Consider the following 23,744-nt stretch of genomic DNA (forward strand, 5'->3'; position numbering starts at 1 on the left):
AGCAGTCCATGAATCCATCCATCCATCTCATCCCAGGCACTCGAAAAAAACAAAGATGAAGCCCGCCCACAAGAGTGCTAAAAAACAAACTAAGATGAAACAGGTTGGGGAAAAAAAAGGCGCTGAAACTAGACTAGACTGCTGTCATGATGGCTACATACATACATAGATAGGGCATTACCTCATTCCTCCGCGTGCGGCATTATTTCCCCGCGCCCAGCTCAGCTGGCGTGGAAACTTCAAAGGCAGAGAGATGGATGGGGAAACCATGACAGTTTCTACGTGGTGGAGTGACTGGGGGAGTAGAGACGATTTAGGGGGGGAGGGGTGTAGATGGATGGTGATGATAATGTGAGGTCGGTGATGTTGTTGATGTTGGTACAGATATGTGCGGTCGTAACGAATGTGCGGTGGTAGAGGGTCGAAAAAGGGCGGGTGAAGCGATTCGACGTGATGTATCCTCAAAACTTTGAACAGGTCCCGAAATGGGGGAGGTCCAGGGTCATGCTTGGGAAGAAACGTCCTAACCATTGACATTGTTCACCTCATATTAGGATCCTCGCAAGACAATCTCAAGGATTCATCCACCAACGCCGAGTGATTTTGGTGGAGAAATCCTTTGCGTGGGCCCAGAAGCGACGAAAGTACTACAACTCGTCTTTAACACGCTGCGTTGCCTCCGTAGCAGCGCTGACGACAGTACTCGCGGCACCCTCAGCGCCTTGGGAAGCTGCAGCGTACATCTCGGCAATTTTAGAATTGGCTACCTCGATAGCAGCAGCAATCCTACTGTTGGCGCTCTCCATGGCTCCTTGTTCTGGGCCATAGATTGCAGAGCTGATTGCTGAGGAGGCGTGGGCGGCATTCGCGCTAGCGGCAGAAGCGACGTACTCTGCATTCACGCTGGCAGCCGAAGTGATAGAAGCGTAGGTATCGCCAGCGACGCTAGTAGCAGATGCAACGTAGTCTCCCGCAGTCGGGGTACCAAAGATAGCCTCGCTAATAGCAGCCTGAGCACTGCCCGCCGCTGCAGAGAAGCTGTCTAGAGCCTGTTGGGTCCCGTAAACCTGTACACTGATCTGGGACTGGATAGATGAGTAGGCACTGGCGACAGACTCGCTCGCCTGCTCGGCAGCACCCTTAGGAGTTCCATACAAGGCGATAGAAGCACTCGCGACAGCAAGGTCAATCGACGCGCTGGCTTGGCTTAGAACGTCCTCGATTACAGCCGGAGGTGTAAAGACAGCGCTAACGACTGATGAAGCAGAAGCATAGGCATCGGCGGCGGCATCAGTGACAGCCTCGTAGCCCCCACCAGCGATGGAGCTCGCGGCCTCGAATTGTTCGCTGGCGTAAGATGAAGCTGACGAGACAGCCGCTGGAACGCCCGAGTAGTAGGCGGATGAGAACCGGTTCATTACACTCTCCGTGAAGTCTGGTTCCTTGCCAACGACCAACTCAGAGATTAGAGCTTGAACACCTGCATATTGCTGAACGGCAGCTTCAGTAGCCTGTGCGCCATAGGCTCCAGCTTGTGAATAAACCGACTCAGCCCACGGTGTAGGTTTGCCATAAACTTGGCTGCTCGCTTGGGCAATCAGGGATTCCCAGTTCTGACTGGCTTGAGATGCCACCGATTCGGTCCAAGGAGTCTCGGAGCCAATAACGCCAGAGCTGACTTGAGATGCCAGTGACTCAGCAGCAGTCTGGGCATTCGCAGCGGCGGACTGGGCGGAACCAGAAGCATAGGAGGCTGCCGATCCAGCGGAACCAGAGACGACAGATGCTACAGACGCTGCCGAGGCAGATGCAACCGAGACAAGAGACTCTACAGTTCCTTGTTGAGGACCGTAAACGGCGCTCGAAGCAGCATCTACGAACTCAGAGTAACGTCCATGGGCAAGGCCTACAGCCTGGTAATATTGTTGGCGTGCACCATCAACAGCGCCCGTTGGCTGGGTAGAAAACTGGGCGGAAGCCTGGCTAAGACCATCGGCAAGTCTGGAGGATGCGATGGAAGAGACGGACTCGAAGTATCCTTGGGTTGGGCCGGCGGCGTAGCTTTTCAGGGACTCGGTGTACTGTAGGCCAGCCGATAGTCGCTCGCTAGCAGCAGCCACAGAGTCAGAGTAGGCTCTCTCTAAATACGAAAGCATTGTTTCGTGCGCAGGCTTCGGTGTTCCGGAGACCAGGAGCGACAATTGAGATTTGGCATTTTCGAGCTGCTCGCTTGCGGCGCGCACAGCGTCGTTGTAACGGGAGCTTGCCTGATGGTCATATGGTTAGCAAAGTCCCCTAATCGAGCCTGGCTGGTACCGAAAACACTTACCTGAATCTGGACCGTCCTGATGATTGCTGTCGGCGTTGGGGTGCCATAGATGGCATATGATGCCGCAGTAACAGCCTGCGAAAATTTGTCGGCTGCGACGCTTGTGGCGCTTTCAACAGCCGGTTGCTTAGTACCATACAACACGCTGGAAGCTGCGGCAAAAGCTTGTGCATATTGCTCGCTTGCCAAAGACGACACTGACTCGACAGTGCCTTGGGTCTTTGATGGACCCAAGAGGGCTTCGCTGACGGCTCGGCTCAACTCGGCTGCCTGGTCGCCAGCGTTTGCGACAACACCTTGAAGCTTCTCGGAGTAGGTCTCGTCGTCGTCGTCGTCGTCAAGAGGCTCGTCAAAGATAACTTGTTTAGCTTCTGCGAGGATTTGAGCATTCGCTCCACCAAAGACCTTCTTGGGTTGATCGTAAGCCGCGGAAGCTTTAGCGGCACCCTCGGCTGCGACCTCACTGGCCTTGGATACAACGTTCTCCGCTGATGATGAGGAGCCAGGAAGCGCTTCAGAAGCTTGCGACGATGCCTCTGAAAGAGCACCCTTAACAGAAGAGACAATGCTCTCAGTCAATGGCGTTGAGGTACCTTGGACGGCTTCCGAGGCCTGAGAAGAAACATCTGAGAAGACCTCCTGGACGGAAGAGGCAATACTCTCAGTTAATGGCGTTGAGGTACCTTGGACAACCTCAGAGGCCTGAGAAGACACATCAGAGAAAGCCTCCTGGACGGAAGAGGCAATGCTCTCAGTTAGTGGCGTTGATGTTCCCTGAACAGCCTCGGAAACCTGAGATGCGGCGCCCTCAACGTTGTCCTTTGCTTGCTGAGCAGCCTTGAAGATGCGGGCTGGGACCTTTTGATCGGAGAAGTCATCGGTGGCATCAGCTGCCCAAACCTTCCACTTGGAAACGTCTTTAAGGCGAACCAACTCGGCCACCATGTTCGAAGCAACAGTCATGGCTTCATCTTCGAGCTTCTTGGCCTCTTCGTGCGCGATGCGAAGCCCCTCATGTCTTGAACCGACGGCCTCGACTTCGGCTTGCCACTCGTTGAGGGTTTCCCTAAGCTTGTGGTAGTTTTGCCAGTCTTTGTAGGTCACACCGTCAGTCCAGGCCCAGCGCATCCCCACTTCCTGTAAGCCAAGGCCGTGGATCTTTTCGAGAACTTCGACAGTGCTCCTTACAGCAGCTTGCACCAGAGAGTCTGTCTCCTCGTCATATGCTGCCTTCCAGGCACGAACATCTTGGGCTCTCTCCTTGACTGTGAGGCCAAGCTCACGAGTCTTCGTGCTGCACTCTTCGTATGCTGCATCGAGGTCGGCCTCTGCGGCGTCTTCCGGAATTGCTTTGATCGTTTTCTTGATGAACTTCTTGAGTTTTGCGACTGTTGAATCTGCGGTTTCTTCAAGCTTAACCACCAAAGCCCTGCCGTGCCCATTGACAGCATTTTCGACCTGGCGCTTCGTGATCTCCGCAACTCGTTGCTCAAGATCTTCAGCACCCTTGTCGGCAGCCGTAGCGAACTTGGTTTGCCACTGACGAAGATCCTCGTTAAGCTTCTCCTTCAGCTCATCACCGGTAAGCTTTGGTTCGGCAGGTTGGACAGCGGCCGCGGTCTCAGATTGGATTTCGCTGGATGCCGTACTGGAGGAGTCGCTGCCAAAGAAATCATCAAGTACACCCCAGCCAGCCTTTGTAGTCGAGCTAGGAGAAGCAACCGAAGCAGATGAGCTAGCGATAGTGGGCACAATTTCCGTAGGGTCGGACGCAATCACCCTAGACTTGTTAGAGAGGTTCATTGAAAAGGCGTTCATACAACGTACGTTTGAGAGTCAACGGAATCGATTACAGACTCAACCTTCTGCTGATCGCGATAACGTCCTAGCCGCTCTGAGATGCGGACTAACTGGGGCTCAACATTGTCTCCGTAAAGGATGCGCAATTGAGGCCAAATAGTACGAACAACAAAGGCCCAGGTTGTATCCCGTGCAGAACGAACGTGCGGGAAGACGGTGTCAACGAGGAGATGGTGGCCATGAGTGTGGGCTTTCTGCAGATATGGCAAAGAGGCCTCGTAAGCTGGGAGAACAGAGAGATGGTAAATCTCGTCCAGGCTAGCTTTGCTCTGGTCGTAGTAAGGGGCCGCAGCGTCAGAGGCCTTCTTGACATGGGGTCCGAGGTACAGATCGTACTGTCCTTTCACCTTGTCCTGGGCGTTCTGCAGTTGAGGTCGGACAATTTTGTCGTACTGGGCCTCAGCATACTTGGTCGCAAACTCCACCCTGTGCGCGCCGTAGGATGCGTACTTGTCTTTAGTGAAGGCTGTAACAGGGGTGTAGACGTCCTTTTCGAAGCGATCGGTGTATGGCTTGACCTTGTCCACATGTGGAGCGACGTATGTCTGATAGTATGGGTCGAGATGGGGCGCAGCATATGACCGGGCTTGGAGATACGGCTTGCATACGCGTGGGGAAGAGTCGTTGATGTGCGTCAAGGAGGAGGGACAGCGGAAGGCGAAGGTGATGATGATGTACCATGTCGCTAGCCTGCATAATGTCAGCACTCTGGCTATCAGGTTTGCTACAATGTCTTGCAGGCGACATACCGTGCAACGATACTTGTGAGGGCTCTCGCCATGGACCTTCTCGGTTTCCTCTTGCTTGTTGATCGTGTGGCAGGACTCGATAGCTGCGTCTTGTCTGTGTGGCCGTTCATGTGGCCGTTGGCATATCCATTGAGGTGGCCGTTCAGACTGCCATTCAGATTGCCGTTGGAGGCGGGCTTCTTGGGCTTCTTCGCCCGGCCGTTGGTCTGGGCCGCCATTGTTGCGTGTGGGGCCTATCGACGGCTGCTCGCGTGTTGGCTGGCTTTGTTGGTGACGTTGAAAGACCGGCTTCTATTGTTCATGTTAGTGCGGACAGGCAGGCGAAGACGCTCACAACACGTACGAGATCAAGCAAAGGGTCGTAGGGGCAGCAGCTTGGTGTGGAGAATACACGAAGCGCTGGCTTGTGATTAATTAAAGATGGGCGGTTGATGGGTGCTAGATTTCAGTTCGCGCTGGGGGTTGCACAACTAGCGGTCGGTGATGTAATCGCACGTGCGGAGGCGGGAAGTAGGTACTAAAGATCAAGATTTCGCCTGCGATACGACGGCCAAGTTGGCAGCTAGGGTGCGCGAACAGGAACGACAGGACGGGAGCGATGATAGAGAGTGTCTAGGCATAGTGGGGACAGTTTTTCTGGAGTTGCAGGCAGGCCCAGGTGATTTCAGATGCCTGTTCGTCTCAGATGCTCAGCAGGGCATAGACAGCTTCAGGGTAGATTGGCCTCTACAATATGCAAGGCTACGCGAAGCCCACCCATATCAGCCATCAGGCTCCTAGGTGGCTAAGAACACTCTCGAGCCGTCAAATCATAGGCAACTGGTCGCTAGCATAGTAAATAGAATACCTAGTATAGTATACAGTCGTGCCAAGACCCTCTCTTAGCGGCGACATGACGACGCCGGTCCAAGCGCGTCGAGTGCAACGCATCCACAACCCTCCACTCCATCCATCCACCTAGAACCCCGTGACAAGGTGACCACCTTGGCTTCTATTTTCTTCACATCGACAGAACTCACAGCTAGTGTTTCCCTACATCTCGCTCAGCTCTGCGCACATACTGCGGAACAGTTGCTCCGTCACACTTCGGCTCCAATGACTACTTGAAGTCACTCCCTCAACGGCTCCTGCCCGATTAATTCAACGACATCTAGTTTCTCACTTCGAGTTCCCCGATTCCCACGACTTCCAGCGAATATCTTCAATCCGAGTGCACCATGGCGACCGACGACGGGCGATCGAATGCGGGGCCATTCGCAGAGGCACACGACATGACCACGCAGGCGCAGGACGACCTCTCCAACTCGAGAACACTAGACAAAGACGATGGCGACACGTGCCGAATATGCAGAGGGGAGGGCACCGCAGACGAGCCCTTGTTCTTCCCATGCAAATGCAGCGGCAGCATCAAATACGTCCACCAAGAGTGCCTGATGGAATGGCTGTCGCATACACAAAAGAAACACTGCGAGCTGTGCAAGACCTCGTTCCGCTTCACCAAATTATACCACCCCGGCATGCCGAACCGTATACCCACGACCGTCTTCGTTCGCCGCGCCGCCCTACACGTCCTCAACGTTTTCGTGACCTGGTGTCGGGGCGTCTTGGTGGCTGCTGTATGGCTATTTCTGCTTCCCTGGTGTATGCGAATGGTCTGGAGCAGCCTGTTCTGGGTCGGCGATGGCGGATGGTCTCGAGATATGTTCACAGACTTAACGGAGCCTGCCGAAATACCCAGGCCTTCTCATCCTGAAGTGGAGAAAGTCCGCTCTGCTCTCGAGGCCGTCAAGGCCACCAACACGACGCAGAATTTGACGCTGTCGAAGCTGCTCATGTCCATCTCGTACTCTCCTAGCAATGCTACTGCTGGCGATTCAGCATTCTGGACGTTTGCGAAACGAGTCCTCTTCGGCGTTCCGTACCCCTTCGCTCAGATCACCCACTTCTCAACACCTCAAACTAACCAGACAGGATCCAACTCGACTTTGGATCCTCTTGCCACTCGGAGCCCATCGTTGCTTTCCGATATACCCTTTTTCAATTGGTTCCAGTCCCAAACAGCAAATCGGTTCATAATAGACGTACTCGAAGGCCAGATCATTACGCTATTTGTGGTAGTCGCTTTCATATTGATCTTCCTCATTCGCGAATGGGTCGTTCAGCAACAGCCCGTCATCAACATGGTTGCCCTCGGAGACAATGCTGCTGCGGCTCAGAGGGCTGCGAACCAGGACAATGAAGGACAACAAGAAGTTGTAGCTGAAGAGAATGAAGCACACGGCGCTCAACCTGCTCGAGACGATGAAGTTATTGCTCCTGGGGAGGCAGTCGCAGACATTGATGCCCAGGAGCCGCCTGAGCCTACGATACGTCGTGTTCGTCGTTCATCGTCCCTCCGGAGACGCCGTGAAGAAACTCTCCGAACACTAGACACCGATGACATGCCGGACAGCATAAGAAGAACTTTGCAGTCTGGCTCGTATGAGGACATTGCAAAGATGTTTTCCGAAATGGGACTTGCGGATTCCAAGCGTCTGCAAGACTCTATTCGAAAGACACTTGACGCTGAGTCTGCGAAAGCCAATCCTAATCACGATAACTTCGACAACGACGAACCTGGCGCACCATTTTCTGGGGACGTACAGGCTTCTAGTTCCAGCAGCTCTACGTTCCCTAATCGGACATCCAACTTTCCTGGCCAAACGGAAGCACATTTCGAGGAGATGGATGCGGAGTCGCCAAACTCCCTACAAAGGCCAAACATGCCAGCACGGGGTCGGTCTTTCATCGCTACAGAGATTCGGCGCAGTTTAGAGGAGGGCAATTCATGGTCTTTTGAAAACCTACCGCAAGCATCTCAACGCAAAGCCGCAGATACTCCCGAGTCTTGGGAGGACGATGACACTGAAGACGAGCGACCCCATCAAGAACACGAAGTGACATCAGACCAAGAGCCGGAAAGCGAACACAGCAGTGAGAGTTGGCAACAGGTTTCCAATGGTAATGTGGAAGACGACTCCGACCAAGCGCTGGAAGGAGCACGCCCACAAGACAAGGGTAAAGCTAAAGCTGCCGACGATTACACTGATGATCTCTCACGTGATTCGACATCGTCTAGCACAGACAATGTTCCCAGTCTGAGTAACGAAACCAACGTAGAGCCCACGACAGAGGTCGACATGTCTTCTAATCACGCCGAGCATGACTCTAAAATAAACGAGGAGCAGTATGAATCTAACCAAGGTCAACAACCCACGGTCGAAGACGCTACGGCGGCAGGCCAAGCGGCACCAGTGGAGCCTGTTCAAGCTCCACAGAATCCCTTCAACCTCGTTCTAGACTGGATGTTCGGCGATGTAGCACCTGCAGTCCAAGTCCCTGAGGCAGGCGGAAATGATGAGCATGTCGTTCGCAATATCGCAGAAGAAGCACCATTTGTGCCCTTTGTTGGAAACGAGCCACGAGAAAACGGTCATGCTCTGATCCAGGATCCTGAAGTCGCTGCCGCTGCCGCTCAAGCTGGAATCGATGTCAATGATCAGGAAGCAATCGAGGACGCGGAGGACCTAGAAGGCATTCTGGAGCTCATTGGCATGCAAGGCCCCCTCATTGGCCTCTTCCAGAACGCCCTGTTCAGTGCCGTATTGATCTCAGCCACTTTGTCTATCGCGGTATGGTTGCCCTACCTATTGGGTAAGGTTGTGATACTGTTCATGGGTAGTCCCATCTCGCTTTTCATTAAACTACCCCTACAGCTAGTCGCCACGATGACAGACCTCATCGTAGATGTCACCCTGTTTTTGTTTGCGGGAGCTACTTATTGGAGTTCTCAAATCATCTCTACGCTCGTAGGTCTCTGCTCATGGGGCAGGCTGTCGCAGGCTGTGGAGGGCCCGCTCCGCGCTATCTCCACCCCTGCTCAGTCCCTTGCGGAGAGTGCCTTGGATCGAATTGGCAAACTCATCGTAGAGTCACCGCTAACGCCTCGACCCGACTACTTCCGGCTATCCATCAACTCGCATGCGGCACTGCGAAGCCTGCAGAACTCGACATCATTCGCAATGAACGAAACGAGCAACTTTGCAAATATCATGTTCGAAAAAGCTTCCGCAGACTCTGCACCCAGGCTCACCATGAAGATTCTTAGTCAGTTGCCACACTTTGTCCAAGCCGGCCTGACGACACTCTACAGTCGATGCAGCGCTCTGCTCGCATGGGTCTGGACATCAAAATCGTATAAAATCACTTTCGACTTCGACCTCGGCCAGAACACGACAGCTGCGTATACAGCGCTGGAGCGCTGGACAGCGAGTGATCGCATGATTGCTATCATGGCTGGTTACGGTTTCTTCGCCATGGCCGGTGCCGTGTATCTCAAGCGCGGCACTCCGTTCAGCACATCACAACAAGGGCAGAAGATTGAACAGATTGTTTCTGATATCCTACAACAAGCAGGTGGCGTTCTGAAAGTGATCTTGATCATCAGCATCGAAATGCTAGCATTCCCCTTGTATTGCGGTCTACTTCTCGACCTTGCCATGCTTCCACTTTTCAAGGACGCCACGCTTTACACGCGATGGCAGTTTGCGAGGGAGAGCCCGTGGACATCTGGGTTCGTGCATTGGTTCCTGGGCACCTGCTACATGTTCCATTTTGCACTCTTTGTGTCCCTGTGCCGCAAGATTATGCGCAAGGGTGTGCTCTATTTCATTCGCGACCCGGACGACCCGACATTCCACCCAGTTCGCGACGTCCTCGAGCGCAGCGTCACTACTCAGCTTCGTAAGATCGCTTTTAGCGCACTCGTGTACGGAGCGCTCGTCATCGTCTGTCTCGGCGGCGTGGTGTGGAGTCTCAGTCGCGCTACCTCCGACGTCCTACCTATCCACTGGACGACCGAGGCACCATCCCTAGAGTTCCCGCTCGATCTCTTGTTTTACAACTTCCTTACACCAGTCATCATCAAGTTCTATAAACCCAGCGAAGGTCTGCACACAGTCTTCCAATGGTGGTTCAAGAAATGCGCTAGCTTCCTACGCCTATCGAGCTTCCTTTTCGGTGTCAAGGTGACGCAGCAAGAAGGTGACGATGGCAAATACGTCCGCGCCCCAGCATCGGATCAAGCTCGTATCCCGAAGGGCCAGCCTGTTTTCGTTGAAGTTGACAAGGACAATGTACGCAAAGACGGCAAGACAGAGGGCGGCGTACACAATTCGGATCTTGTGACGGTCGTGTATATACCGCCTTGGTACCGCGTCCGGATCTTCGCTTTTGTGGTCACGATTTGGATCTTCATGGGCATGTCAGGAGTTGGTGTGACGATCCTTCCGTTGCTGTTTGGTCGCTATCTCTTCTCTCTATTCCTACCGCCTACGGTCGAGATGAACGATATCCACGCCTTTTCACTAGGTATCTACACTCTCGGTAGCCTCGCATACAGCGCCTACCACGCGTACAAACTCATCTCCAGCCTGAATCGACCAGTCACGGACCCCATGTCTACGCTGCACACCGTAGGAGCCACAACCTCACGAGTAGGACTACGCGTCCTTCGCTTTACATACGTATGGGCGAGTTTGATCTTCGCTATTCCCTTCCTCTTCGCTGTCCTTATCGAGCTATACTTCCTTATGCCACTGCACGCGTACCTCGGTTCTACAGAACCGCACGTCGTTCACCTGATTCAGGACTGGACACTCGGCTTCCTCTATGCACGGTTAACGGCGCGCATCGTCTTTGCGAACCGTAACAGCCGACCTGCACGCGCATTTACTGCTGTAGTCCGTGACGGCTACCTGTATCCCAATGCAGGTATCGCGACGCGCTGCTTCTTACTTCCGGTCATGGCAATGTTCCTTGTCGCTATCGCCATACCCTCATCTCTCGCCTTCGTCACAAGTCGAACCATGTACTGGGGAGCGAGCCAGGCGACCAAGAGTATGGTGTGGCGCTTTAGTTTCCCAGCTGTTGGGCTCAGCTTGGGTGCGATGTGGGCGAGCAAGGAGGTTGTTAGGTTGCTCGTCAGGTGGAGACTAGTGGTCAGGGATGAGGTTTATTTGATTGGGGAGCGACTGCATAATTTTGGGGAGAAGAAGGCCCCGGTGCAGCCTACTCGTCCGGTTGAGGACAAGGTAGCTCAAGGGGCGACCGAAAGCGTAGCTACACAGACAGCTTAGGGGAACATGGCGGGGAAGGTTTGCATGAGTGGCGTTTGGTATGAAAGGAGAGATATCATTGCTTTGGAGTTTAGCGGTTCTTGAGCATAGTGGGACCAGGCAAAGGGTGGACAGTTGGCTTCTAGTTGTTATAATTACTACTGTGACGAAATTGTTTGTACAATCGTTTGTAATCTATTACTATCATTGACCCTATGGTCCCATGCGTGGCCTTCCATCTCACCCTGATGCATTCGCGGCCAGTGTGGAAATGACTTTCAACAGTTGTTGCACATGTTGTGGTGACTTCCAGATCATGCATACCCTCTCCGCGACTCGTGTTCACTCGTCTTGCTTGTTGTGCTTCTTCTCATCCCATTGACGCCGTTCAAGCGCTTGACGTCCGTCTTCATATCCGCGACATCGTACCGCCATCCTCTCCTTTTTGCGCACCACATCTAATTATGAATTCCGTTCCTCTCTCTCTCAGTCCATTTTCACAGATACTTCTTCGCAGCAGTAGCAACGCGCTGCCGAAACACCGGACTCTTAACCACATCACCATTCCCCACGGCAAAAAACGGACTCATAATAGTCTTCACCCACGCCTCATACACATCGACCATGAAATTCTTAACCGCCTCCTCCGTCGCAGGCGCACTGGGATTATACAGCCCGCCACTCGACCCGAGCGCCGCGCGCCCGCCCGCCAGACTACCCTTATTACTCCCACTTCCCGCGTTCAACCCAAGCGCCTCGTCGCGCGGCCGCGTGAGCAGCAGGAACCGCGTGTTTCCCCCGGTTATCCAGCACGACACAAACATGTTCTGGTACTTGTCGATGTGCTTGAGGTACATGGGTGCGGCGCCCGCGGACGTCGAGGGTCCCCATTGTACTTCCTCGACGATGTCGAGGCTGCTGTGTAGGATGAAGGGGACTAGGGCGCGTTCTGGGGGGGTCAGGCGCGAGACGCCGTCGCCGCCGGAGCGGGAGGTGCCGAAGTCGTGGGTGAAGAGCGGGACGTCGAGGGGGGAGAGGATGGAGAAGGTGTAGGACATAGTGGTGGTAGTGGGCGATGTGGATGTTTTTGGTATGCGGTTTTCACGTTGGTCCCCTCGTGTTTTCCAGGCTCTTACTTGTGCTCTGTGAGAGCTCCTTGCGTCGGGGAATTGTAATCGTATGTGTTAACTTGGTGTTGTTCGAAGCCACGAGCTCCCCACGCCACGCTAGCAAGGATGGCTGCGCGCCAAGAAAGTCCGCGGGAGTCTTTTCAGAGACAGGACAGCCCATCTTCAACTGGTTGCTCCTTGTCCTGCATCGCCAACCCACCCACATCACCATGTTCGGTCCATTTCGTCTCACAAACCCGCTGTCGGGTGGTCTGCTATGGTACCGTTCCCCGCTCCCTCCTCTCGCCGCGCCAATTGCCGCCAACCACAATCCCGGAAGTGCCAAAGAACTAACAATGATACAGGAAAGTTCCGTGGCGCCTCTCTCGACACCAAAAGTACCGCCAGCGCGGGCGTCTTCGGCACGTAGACACCATCGTCAGCACGCTCGACACCGCACTTCGGCGCATGGGACAGTCAATGAAGAAGGTGGAGAGGTGGAAGATGGAGATGCCTACTGAGCAGGAGATGCTGCCCAAGGATAAATACACCGTGTTTGATCGCAAGGTGAAGCGGTACAGGAAGGGAATACACAGTACGTACTTCTTATTAGTTCAGGGGAATTGGGGTGTAGGAGGCATCGAAACGGATAGATGCCTTGAGAGGATTTATGCGGCAGAGCGACAAGAGAGATACATTGGGCAATTACGTCTGGATGTGCGCTAACAATTTGCAGAGGTACCAAAGTGGACGAGAGTCAGCCAGAGGCTCAATCCTCCTGGTTTCTAGGTGGGTTTCGCAACGAGAGGCGGTCGATCAGTGTACACTATCTGTCATCACACAGTCTGCATTACATGGCGCTATTGTGCAAAGGGAATACACACGATTTAACTTCAATCTTACGCGGAATACGTGCTCCTTCTGACCATCGAGTCCATGCCTTGCATTTGGCGATGCGGTTTCAACCACTGTCCTCTCGTAAAACATTTTGAAATTAGCGAGCTAGTCAGTATTTCTGCCTCATGCATATTCTAGATCAAAAGCACTCGCACGTTATTTGATTCTAGTATTTGTCCAAGGACTTGTCACCTATTCTTTTTCTAAACATTCAACATCATCCTCCAAATACGCGTCCATTTTCCTCGGCTCGTGGCTCTTTAGGTGACCAACTTCTTGGGATGCTACTTTCAGAGTTCCTCGGTTGTTTGCTCGTCCTAGGGTCTGTACGTCAATGTCTTGAATTTCAGGTGAGGGGTTCCATCTCTCACTTGCGCATGCATAACTAGCGCTCACCGCAAATAAACGTTTGTTTGTTTGTTTGCCTTTACCTGCAACCACGAAGATTTCACGCTCACACTCACCTCACCTTTATATCCTATATTACTATTTTCTTTCCCAAACAACATCACTCAACCTACAAACTCTCTCACTCTCTCACTCTCTCACCACTCAACCTTGGAATTCAAACTCTCCTCCTCGGCGTCTACGGATCGTACAGGCGGTCAACATGGCGCCACCAACAGTCAACCCGTCTCATGCCAACGAACAATGGCTTGCTATCCGTCAGAAGCATCATGAAGAGCTGCAAGATTTCCAACGCGCCGTTGAAAGGCAAAGACTACACTTCAATCAGGGAGTCGAGGCTTCCCGAGTCAAGTTCCTTAAGAAACATGCTGAAGAAGAAGGCGAATTCTGGAGTCGACAAAATATCAAAGCAAAGACTAAGGCATCGAAACCTCGAGCTCAGAGCTCAAACAAGTCGTCGGGTCCTCTGGCGAAGTCGTCGACTGGTCGAACCCCTCCGAAAAAGGCACAACAGCAGCCATCGAGGTCGTCTATTGCATCGTCCAGAGCACCGCAGCCAGTCAAGACAGAACAATCCCGAGCACCTTTGACGAAAGCGCCGCAACTTCTCCCAGCACAAAAGAAGACTACGACGTTTGAGGTCATCGACCTCTGCTCTGATGATGATGAAGATGACGAAGATGACGTGCCACTCATTCAGCGGATGAGGCCTGCTAATACAGCTACACTGCCTCCGCAACCTCCAGCATCATATAATGCGATCGAGTCTACTGGAAACGTTGATACGTTCGCATTCACCATTCCATCCGCCAATCTGGAACTATTCGGTAGCAACCCAAAGCAGTACTACGTGAGTATTCCTGTCGGCTTTCTTTCATACCAACATGACGCTAACATCACTAGATAAAGACTGAGCAAACTCACCCGAGGAGAGAAGAAAAATTCGTCAGGGAGAATTCGTCTGAAGTTCTCACATCATCGACTACTCGTCGATCGGTAGGCAACAATACCGCCTTGAGTAACGTTTCGTCTTCGACTGCTTCACAGCGAGCGGTGACGACAGAACCTCAAGGTCAGCAGAGCTCCACGCAGGGTCAACCATCTACTTCCCAGCCTTTGCCATCAAATGTTCAGAAACCCGCCTTTCCGAGTCAGACGCCGATTACACCTTCTTTGCCAGTTCAAGCCAGGGAAGAAAGTGGCAAATCAGCATCAACAGGTGTGGCCTCGTGGGCCTCCGCACAACGCGCATCGACGGCAGCGTCTCGGTTCCATCAGTCTACTAGTCTGTCTCCGTCGACGGCTTCGCAGCCTGCAATTACTTTATCACTACCCCAGCACAAGAGTACTGGTCTTTTGGCAGGCTTTGGCTCTAGTCAGCAGATGCCAAGTAAGTCTACAGGCGTATCAGGACCCGCAACAAAGCCTCGTAACAACGATAGCAGCCGTATTTCAAAACATCGGGAGAACAGTATTACTCTTTCCTACTCCACCCTGCCCACTAAGCCGAGTGAGAGTCTGGCCCTAACCCAAGGTAGTGTGGCTAAAAGGGACGATGTAGATGTGCAGATGCAAGATGCGCCTCAAGGTAAGCAGATTAATATTGCATTTCTTCTTCCACAAACTAATGTCACTATAGCTTCTCCAAATGTTCGGGCAGTACTCAACCCCATAGCATCCCTTGCACCACAGCAACACACGCGCAACCCTATCTTGTCCACCAACGCGCCTCCAAGTGCCGTCGGCACAGCTCACGGTACCCACCTACCGACTCCTCCTCCCTCCCACGCCTCAGCATCCGAGCCAAAGACTCCAAAGACCCCAGACAATTCCGAAGCAACGGACTTCAAGAGACCCTCGCTACCAGCGAGTGCCTCCAGAAATACCAATGCTCGACATCTCCGCGCTGGCTCCAATGCATCCAGTTCCACCGTGCCAGCCGCATCAGCCACACGCACACCGACTTCATCACCAAGGAAGAGAAAGATGGTATACAACTTGAGCAGTGATGAGGAAGAAGATGATGATGCATCTACATTTGTGCCGTCGGATGACGAAACTGAGTCTGCTGGCGGCAGCGGACAATATCAGCGCAAGATCACTAGAAGGCAAGCGCCTGCACTAGCTAAGAAAGACAAGGCAGCGACACCAGCTGTCTCCCCGGCAAAACGCCCTACTTCGGTCCCAACCGTGTTGAACGTGGCGAACGGGAAGAATAGACTTGGTTTCCAGCCCGTAGTGAACGCGAACCCTAAAGCCAGTAACACAACATCAGCATCGGCGTTGAAATCACCTCCCAAAACACCAAGTCACAAGGACACCACCAACACTACCACCACTGCTGCTACCACCCCGCCTTCGAAGAAGAAGCTCAAAACATCTGCCCCGCTAGCCCAGCAATCTCCTCGCACCGCTCTGGCGCAACATGGACCTACCTCCATCTCCCTCTCAAACCTCTCCTTCGGCCCCCGCAAAGCCAAAATCCAAGCCGAAGAAAAGATCCACCAGCTCAGCTCAGCGGACGAGGAGTTTTGGACGCGCGAATCAATTGTCCAGGCGGAAGAGCAAGAACACCGCATCAAGGCGCTTAGAGGAGCGAGAGCTGAACATCGGAGCAGTACAGCAGCAGTGAGGCGGGAGCTGCGAGCGCTGAGTATCACGCCTGCTCCTTCTACTTCTAGTATTTCGTCTAGGCATACGGGGATGAACACGCGAGGCAACACCGCGTCCTTCCAACAATGGACTTGCGACCGTGCGAGCGGCGACCGCTTTGTAGCTAAAATATCGGGTGGTTAAGCACTGCCTGATAGCGATTATAATGAGGATAAAGACATGGGTAGAAGTACACGCTCGTCAACGGCACTAGTGGAGAGATAAGGCTAACGACGGATATGCAGGTATAGAGTATAATATTGTACAGGACGAGCGGTGGCAGTCTCGTAGCGATCGTGGGTAGGAGGCTGGGTGCTGAGTCTAGTGGTGGTGGTGGAGCACGAGGACGAGGAAGTGGACGTGGAGCGGGAGGTTTGAGGAGATGGTGTCGTCGGTTGAAGACCAGTGTTCGAGGTGGAGGGTAGTACGGACTGTTTTCATGAGACAGTCAGGAGCGAGGTGCCATTTGTCTCGCTCCCAGACTAGATGGCAGTGTTAGTAGCGATACCCGCTACGGCTTCATCCTTAGCAACATATTGCAAGGGCGATATCCAGCTTCTTCCCAGTCTTGATCTAAACTACTCACAGTTCCCCTTCCCCTCACTATGAGCGTATATCATAGCAGCATGCTCAGGACACGCTTGCCCTAATCCTACTCCATGCTAAACTCCGTCAACATCGAGACTGTAGTATCCGACCAACTCGCGCCGCTCCCTGACATCGTGTGCTCGAATCTGTCGAGTGCTAAGGCCTCTATGAACCTCGCTAGACCTCCCTCCCTATGGAGACCATACAGCTGTACGTGTACGAGCGTTGGCCAGCAAACAAGCCAGCCAGCCAGTGGCCCAGTCCTCGCCCGCTCGCGTCCATATAGTACAGCACCAATGTCTCAGATCAGACTCGACTCGTCGGCCAGCGCTTCGATCAACCCAGGTATCGGATCGGGGACCGGATGAGCATGCCTTCGGCCGACTCATGCATCGGTGAGCGACGAGGAACGAGGGACGAGTGCTGAACGACGGAATGGTATGGGCGAGCTATTGAAGATGATCAGTGCTACAACTCAGTTACTACTGTGCTATGTGTGTATGCGTATTTCGAATAACGTGGACTTGACGTGGACCGTCAGCCGTAGGGTATACTCATAACAGGCATCTGCGAGAAAAGGACACAAGGTGGTTTATCAAGGCTACGTCCTATGTGCCCGTAGACATCAGTGAACAAGGGCCAGCGGGACTAGAAGTAACCAGTCTAGCTGACGGTACTTCTTCACCGCTAATCTCACGGCAGCAGAAGCGCGCGGGGACTTGACAAGGACGTCTTGAGTGCCACTATGCCTCCTCTAGTTCCTTAGAGCTCATGTCAAAACTACCCTGTTTGCTGCCCCAAGATGCAACAAGGGTGCTCGATAACTGACTAACTGACTGCTTTAAAGCAAGTCAAATCACTTCGCGGAGAAACAAAACTTCAGTTCGTGGCAAGCATGTCACGGCTACAGTCAGTTCAAGATCTAGTCCCGTAACGTAAAGTAAAGCAACCATAACCACCCGCAAGATACCCACCCGTACCTACCCTACCTGCCGCAACGCAGTCCCGCGAATCCGACACGGGAACTCTAGTAACACTGAGAGAAACCAACTCTCTCTCATGGGCCTAGCTAGTGGTCGAGTAGATGAAAAAGACAAGAAAAAACAAGTTCTACTGTCACATCGCTCGAGTCCTTTGATACCGTCTCGCAGGTCGTTACGACAACGCCCCGCGCAGCAGCGACAAAGTGAAACCCAACGGCCGCTCCACAGCACGGCAGGCAGCTACTTTCAAAACAAAAAAATCCCATGGGGGGGGGGGGGGGGAACACCGGATCTCACGCCGGGTATTTCCCCAGTGCGTGCACAGTAAAAGTTAGCGCAACAAGGGCACATTGTTCCAGTTTGAGTGAAGTGAAGTGAGTGAGTTTCGCACACGACCGGACCTGCGCTTCTCCAGCTCCCCGCGCCCGAGGACTTCCACTCAACTGGTGGGATTTCGTAAGCACACTTTTCTTTCGTAGACGACTCGAAAAGCAAGTTTAGAGAGGCCCGTTGCTCGGCGCTGCTCTGCCCCTGTAAAACGCTCCCGTGAGAACTAGGAACATCCCGCGACCAAGTCGGCTGACGGGCTGGCCGACTCCTCATCTAAATCCCCCCGCACGAGCCCGCTTCACTTATTCTTGGGGGGGTCTGGAACAGATGTGTGATGAGACGGCAGATCTAGGCATCGAGCTGCTCTTGGTTGGGTAGCAGTGGGACTTCGGTACTGTAAGCAGCAGGTTAGACGTGTCGTCATGTGAAAATGGGTCGATGAGGTATTTTGTTGGGGGCGAAATTGACGTAGGAGACTTTTGGAAAATCCATGAGGTTGGTAAAACAAAAAATAGGCCGATTAAAGGGCGATGTTGAGGACTAGTGACGTTGCGTTGATGCCTCACAACATAGCCGTCCAGCAGCGCGTCGTGCTTCCTACGCCCTGAGCGAAAGTGGGGCATCATTACTAACGACGCTTTTTCGAGCAAATGCGGTAGGAGGAGCGACTTCCGCGAAGTAACAGTAGAGCATGTTCAGGTACACTTGCTCGGGCTCATGTACCTTACCCTTTTGCGAATGTCGATAAACTCTATTGCGACGGGATCTTTCATGCTTTGGCACCGTGGAATCGACGCTTTGGCCCAGATAGGATCGTACGCGTCCGCGGAGTCGCACCATGATAGATATCTCGAACAGCTCCACAACTGCGCGATCCATCTGGGTAGCACCTTGCGCTGTGGTTGACACTTCTGACTGACCGGATGCACCCAGCGCGTCCAGCACACGCAACACGAGCAGGTCGCACAATTCCATTTCTGACAAAGGCACCGGGCCAAGTAAAAACAACGCGCCTGGAACATGGCCAATGCTTGGTGGGTGTCGCGTTTGAAGACGTGCTATGGTCAATGCATGTCGACCATCTGAAACATGGGTTTGAAGTGACGATCCTTCTCGAACTACAAATGTCAACGCTTCGTGCAACTCTCGGCAATGGACACCCCCGGTGTCGGCACTTGAAAAAGTGTTCATGCTCTTGCGCCAATCCGCTTTCAACTCGCATGAACTTTACGGCGCGGTCGAGTATCATAATAAACACTGGGGCTCCTAGGGGCGAAGAGCTATTCTTGGTACAGGTACATGTGCGAGCTTCCTCAGCTTCGGTACCAAAAGTCGCATCGTGGGACAGAGTGTTTTAGGAGGCTTTCCAAGCGTTCAAAGGATGCTGTTACACGTTACACGAGGCGCGTGGGAACGAATTCCGGTTTTCGCTGTGTGATCGCCTCCGACGCTTTGGGTACGGAATGCGCAGCAAGGAGAAGAGCGCACGAGGGGTTTGTGAGACAATAGATCCAGGCAGTGTGCGCCGAATAGATGATTGAATCGCTATTGCTGCTGCTGCTATGTTCAAATGGGCAATTGAACACGCGGCATATCGCGAAGATCATGATGTTACGATGTGTTGCACGCGTTAGTCGCGGCCCTGCCGAAATGAAGCAAACAGAAATGTTTAGCTGACTTCGGGATGATGTAAACGAAAGCCGTGCTCGTGAAACAGATTAGATCGTGATGTAGACAAAGATTACCAGTGCTTGCCTCTACCCTGAAATCCTAAAGCGCGTTTCCACGAAGCTCTGTAGCGAGATAAAGGCGTATGTAGGCGAGCACTTTGGCAAGGCTATGTTCTGGAAAGCCGCTAGAAGGCCACTAACATGGTGAGACGCGCAAAGGCCAATTACAAAGACGTTTACGAGTTGATACTGATAAATTGCTAATGGTATGTTGTCAGTTGAGCGTAGCGAGTCTCAAAGAAGAGCGTTAGGCGCGTTACTCTGCGTGGGGAGTCCGCGTATGCGTCAATGCGATCCCCTGGATTAGGTATCGCTGAGCTAAGAGTAAGGTGGTTGCACGGTGAAATCAGAAGCGACTTTAAATAGCAATCTCTCGACCGAGCAACCGCCGTTAGAATGCGCTCTTCTCGCCTAGTAATCGAAATAATGTAAGGAAAAGGGATGAGGCCTCAGACGTGCGGATTACGGTTGGCGACTGTTGATTGGACAGCCACCAGGCGAATGTCCCATATCTGGACATGGAAAGCTCCGGGAGATTGTAAAATAAATAAAGTCTATAGTCGACAATAGACGTTCGGGTAAATGTACGGGACAAGGACAGATACGCCGAAGGACGTAGCATTGCAAGAATCGATGATGGGATGGTTAGCTGACTGTCGTTGCTTTTGCAATGTGGTAGACATCAGGGGTGCCGATGCCAAGTGCTCTTCGATGGAGATGGTACCTGGCAACTGTTTCCAAATCCCGAAGCGCATCTCGCGCAACTTCAAATCTTGAGTGGGTAAAGCGTCTAACAATTGCTTTCGGTCTTCGTATACATACAAAGTAAAGCCGATGTAGGCAGAGCCAGTAATTTTGATCCTAGATTGGGAGTTTCAGAGGATGAGGCTTCCAAGGTCAACGACTGTCCAGCTCGACTTCGCTTCGCTACGTCAGCGCAGTGGATATCCAAAATGAGCCGGAGAAGCAGTCTTGTGCCCTGGGGGTATTCCGAATCTAAAAAAACGAATTGTATACTGAAGCTGGTGACTCGCTTACCGGTGTGTGTGAGGAGGTTGTAAAATATAGTAACTCGAGCGTTCATTGGCTGCGTAAAGGCACTGCTAACCATTGCAGGTGATGTATTTTTTCTTCTCCTTGGAGAATGGCAGGGTGCAAGGTACAAGGCCTGGTGGAAGTCAAGAGAGTCGTCGCATTGATCTTCAGCGCCTGAAGTATGGAAATGACTTCCTAAGTGAGGAATACCAATATTGATAGCCCGAAGGCCGGAGAAGAGCTCACGCACCCCTCTCGGAGTATATCGACACTAACGGAGACATGGGCGGATGGGTTAAGTCCAACTTACGAGCCGTATCGTTGCAGGTTGCTGCAGAGCATCGAAATCTGGCGCTGGCTGACATCATGGCAGAAGCATCTTAGATGAGCTGCTGCAGCCATCAGCCCATGTCGCATCCTTCCCACAAGCGTCCGCCCGAATCATCGCTGTCATCAGACCCGGTACTTGCAGGGAATCGGCGGGAGGCCGGCCAGTCCTTGTCGCAGGTTTGGTCATTACCTAGGGTGGCACGACCCTGTATCATGCTAAAAGCCGGCAGAAAGAGGACATGCACCCCGTCCAATCAGACGGAGGAGGCAGACTGTCAGAAAATCCGCTTATGCAGTAACGTTGAGAAGTTCAGGCTCGGTTAGAGAGAACTGGCGATTTCAAAGCAGTGGTCGAGAAGGGTCAGCCTATGGCACGGCAAATCGCGAAACATGTGGCGCTGTTGCCAATTGCGAAATACAAGCGGGGGGGCACTATTCCAATCTTGGGTTTGGTACGTCAGCTCCGTTCAAGTTCTCACCCACGGGAACTATTTCGAGTTCGACCCTGGGCGAGCTAGGCTAGATGGTGGGGGGTTGGACGGGCTCCCAGGTCGAAGTGGCAGCGACCCTCAAGGGTTGCGGGAAGCAAGGTCGAGGGCCTGGAGATCTTCAAGCCGGGTCAGTGTTGTGAGTCCCACGAGCTTGTTGCGACACGCTATGCCCTTGCAGAGAGAAGAGAGCTGTCAGGCTGTGGCACATATGAAATCAGCAACAAGCGACCAAGGAAAATACGAATAAGCGGCCGACAGTCTAGAAAGTGCCTTTTGACAGTTGCTAGCCCTATTGGCACGCCAATTATCTGCGTGAGCGGAGGGAACCTAGTCAATAACTCGGATTTTTGCAGGCAACGGCCGATCTCAGGGCGCTCGTATGCCGACTGCTCCCCGGTCATTTCAGCCGAAGGCGTTTCGATAAGCAACGAATGTTCCGGTAGATGAAGCCATCAAAGTGGTTGGCCATGCCGTCTCCGGGACTTGCTCGACCATCAAAAAGAATGGCACGGTACTTTTAATTCGGACCGCATTGCAGCTTAAACCGGGTACATACGGTAGAAGTAGAGGTACTAGATGGTGATGTGAGTTTTGCAGCGTCGAGCGCTAGTAGCGAAGTTACGGGACGAGTTGGGATCCATGTACGGCAGCGTTGCACACTGGCCCCTTGTGATCGTCCGCCGTTGGTGTCCAGGCCTGCATCCCTGCTTCCCGCCAGTGGATAACGGTCAAGGCATGCGCAAAGTTTGGTGAAGGTCAAGAATAGCCGCACTCGAGAGCAACAGCCTTGAAGAAAGCCTCGGTTTGAGACTGATGGAGCTCTTCTGCTTGGCGAATGTCGATGGATCGCGATCGGGTAAAGGCCGCTGCTGTAGAACCGCGCGTGCTAATCACGCTTGATCTCTGAACAGCGTACGGCAATGTCTCGTCGAGCCACACCAGCTGACCATTGTCGATATGCACGTCGCCGTCAGCCGTCGTTTGTACGACACATGGACTACAAAGAGCCAGCGAGTAATGGTGCATGGCTATGCACAGCGACCCGAAGTGATGCAGCGCCTGTAGCTCTGACAAGATCGGCATGCGCTTACTGTCTTGTGCGACCCTGTTGAGAACATGGCCGGCGTATTAGTGCGCCCAGAAGAGCGCTAAGGCTGAGGCGTTGTGGAGATGGTTAGGAAAGGCTCGGCTTGCACAGCTGGTCGCGATTATCGTTGTGAATGAAGTGCAAAGTTGGACTTGTGCGCCAATTTGGCTCTAGAGGAAGATGCGCATTTCCCTGTGCGGTCATGTTGGAGCTGCAAGTGCATGTATTGGGCCTTGTGCCCAACAGCGTAGTCTTGGGCGGCGTCAGAATAGAGTTGATCGTTCGGTACCTGAACTATCTCCCTTGTCGTGAGCAAGGCCAGCGCCATGGTGTTCCCAGGATTCTCCGCACCCCACTGCGAACGCCTCGCTCGGAACATTTCAGGTCCAGGTCCCATGTCACGATCGCAAACAGGGAGTGTGGTGCTCACGGCAGGGAACGCAGTGTTTCCGCTGCAAGCTCTTCTCGACGGGCTGTCTTGTAGAGAAGGCGCAACTCTGAGTATGGAGAGAGCGTCGCATTCCAGGACTCGAGATTGCGAGTTGCAGCACAAAGCGCTCAGAAGCAAGCTTGAGACGTCTGCGAACGGGACGACAGTGTGGTTACAGTTGACGCCAAAGCAAAATGGAGGCATTGCACCGAACTACGACGCATTTACCACGTCGTCGCGCGAGGCGCTGCTGCAGAGGAGAATTGCCATGACGATCGCCTAGGCGAATATTCGCCCGGATGTTGTAGTGAAGTTTGTCAACGCGACTCGAACTCGAGTGGACGCATCGGGCGAGCATGACGGGGCAATTTAACTTATTATAGCTGACAGCTGGCGGGTCCAGGCAAGCGAGTCAACAGGGCTGCCAGGACCGGGTGGGCAGGGCATGAAGATGGCAATGATGGGTGAGATGGGCCCCTGAGCCTGTGTGGTTGAGGCGTGATGTTTCGGCGCCATGACTCCGTGGCCTTGCTGTTGACAGGCACGATCAGCAGCCATTTTGGAGCTTCAAGGTTGCGAGC

The 23,744-nt window shown here is 53.2% G+C and overlaps 5 protein-coding genes across 5 annotated transcripts; 2 read left to right on the forward strand and 3 right to left on the reverse strand.

Annotated features, from left to right (window-relative positions):
- Positions 1–336: 336 nt before the first annotated feature.
- Positions 337–5,439, reverse strand: K460DRAFT_203752 (uncharacterized protein). Its single transcript, XM_040927206.1, has 5 exons — positions 5,282–5,439; positions 4,939–5,229; positions 4,157–4,879; positions 2,330–4,109; positions 337–2,267 (listed from the first exon to the last, which is right to left on the reverse strand). The coding sequence occupies exons 2-5, from the start codon at positions 5,154–5,156 to the stop codon at positions 648–650; spliced, it is 4,341 nt and encodes a 1,446-aa protein (XP_040782694.1). The 5' UTR covers positions 5,157–5,229; positions 5,282–5,439; the 3' UTR covers positions 337–647.
- A 432-nt stretch (positions 5,440–5,871) lies between these two features.
- K460DRAFT_348254 (RING finger membrane protein) lies at positions 5,872–11,114 on the forward strand (the record flags this gene model as incomplete). The annotated part of the gene is made up of 2 exons (XM_040931378.1): positions 5,872–7,311; positions 7,369–11,114. Exons 1-2 carry the CDS (start codon positions 6,156–6,158, stop codon positions 11,112–11,114), a joined length of 4,902 nt encoding a protein of 1,633 aa, XP_040782695.1. The 5' UTR covers positions 5,872–6,155.
- A 476-nt stretch (positions 11,115–11,590) lies between these two features.
- K460DRAFT_296403 (Sedlin) lies at positions 11,591–12,151 on the reverse strand (the record flags this gene model as incomplete). The annotated part of the gene is made up of 1 exon (XM_040929634.1): positions 11,591–12,151. One exon carries the CDS (start codon positions 12,149–12,151, stop codon positions 11,591–11,593), a length of 561 nt encoding a protein of 186 aa, XP_040782696.1.
- A 247-nt stretch (positions 12,152–12,398) lies between these two features.
- Positions 12,399–13,358, forward strand: K460DRAFT_348260 (mitochondrial 54S ribosomal protein YmL31). The gene is made up of 3 exons (XM_040931379.1): positions 12,399–12,482; positions 12,568–12,797; positions 12,939–13,358. Exons 1-3 carry the CDS (start codon positions 12,433–12,435, stop codon positions 12,989–12,991), a joined length of 333 nt encoding a protein of 110 aa, XP_040782697.1. The 5' UTR covers positions 12,399–12,432; the 3' UTR covers positions 12,992–13,358.
- Positions 13,359–22,729: 9,371 nt separating this feature from the next.
- Positions 22,730–23,585, reverse strand: K460DRAFT_203830 (uncharacterized protein). Its single transcript, XM_040927207.1, has one exon. The coding sequence runs from the start codon at positions 23,365–23,367 to the stop codon at positions 22,855–22,857; it is 513 nt and encodes a 170-aa protein (XP_040782698.1). The 5' UTR covers positions 23,368–23,585; the 3' UTR covers positions 22,730–22,854.
- Positions 23,586–23,744: the final 159 nt, after the last annotated feature.

Source organism: Cucurbitaria berberidis, assembly GCF_010015615.1.
Source record: "Cucurbitaria berberidis CBS 394.84 unplaced genomic scaffold K460scaffold_7, whole genome shotgun sequence".
Classification (NCBI taxonomy): Eukaryota; Fungi; Ascomycota; class Dothideomycetes; order Pleosporales; family Cucurbitariaceae; genus Cucurbitaria; species Cucurbitaria berberidis.

Excerpts from the sequence above, each read along its gene's own strand:
- K460DRAFT_348260 (XM_040931379.1), top strand. The coding sequence starts at position 12,433 with ATGTTCGGTCCATTTCGTCTCACAAACCCGCTGTCGGGTGGTCTGCTA. Across the intron at positions 12,483-12,567 it reads CTGTCGGGTGGTCTGCTATG|GAAAGTTCCGTGGCGCCTCT; the intron begins GTACCGTTCCCC and ends ACAATGATACAG. Across the intron at positions 12,798-12,938 it reads GTACAGGAAGGGAATACACA|AGGTACCAAAGTGGACGAGA; the intron begins GTACGTACTTCT and ends AACAATTTGCAG.
- K460DRAFT_203830 (XM_040927207.1), bottom strand. The coding sequence starts at position 23,367 with ATGCCTCCATTTTGCTTTGGCGTCAACTGTAACCACACTGTCGTCCCG.
- K460DRAFT_203752 (XM_040927206.1), bottom strand. The coding sequence starts at position 5,156 with ATGGCGGCCCAGACCAACGGCCGGGCGAAGAAGCCCAAGAAGCCCGCC. Across the intron at positions 4,110-4,156 it reads GATTCCGTTGACTCTCAAAC|GGTGATTGCGTCCGACCCTA; the intron begins GTACGTTGTATG and ends TAACAAGTCTAG. Across the intron at positions 2,268-2,329 it reads TCAGGACGGTCCAGATTCAG|GCAAGCTCCCGTTACAACGA; the intron begins GTAAGTGTTTTC and ends TATGACCATCAG.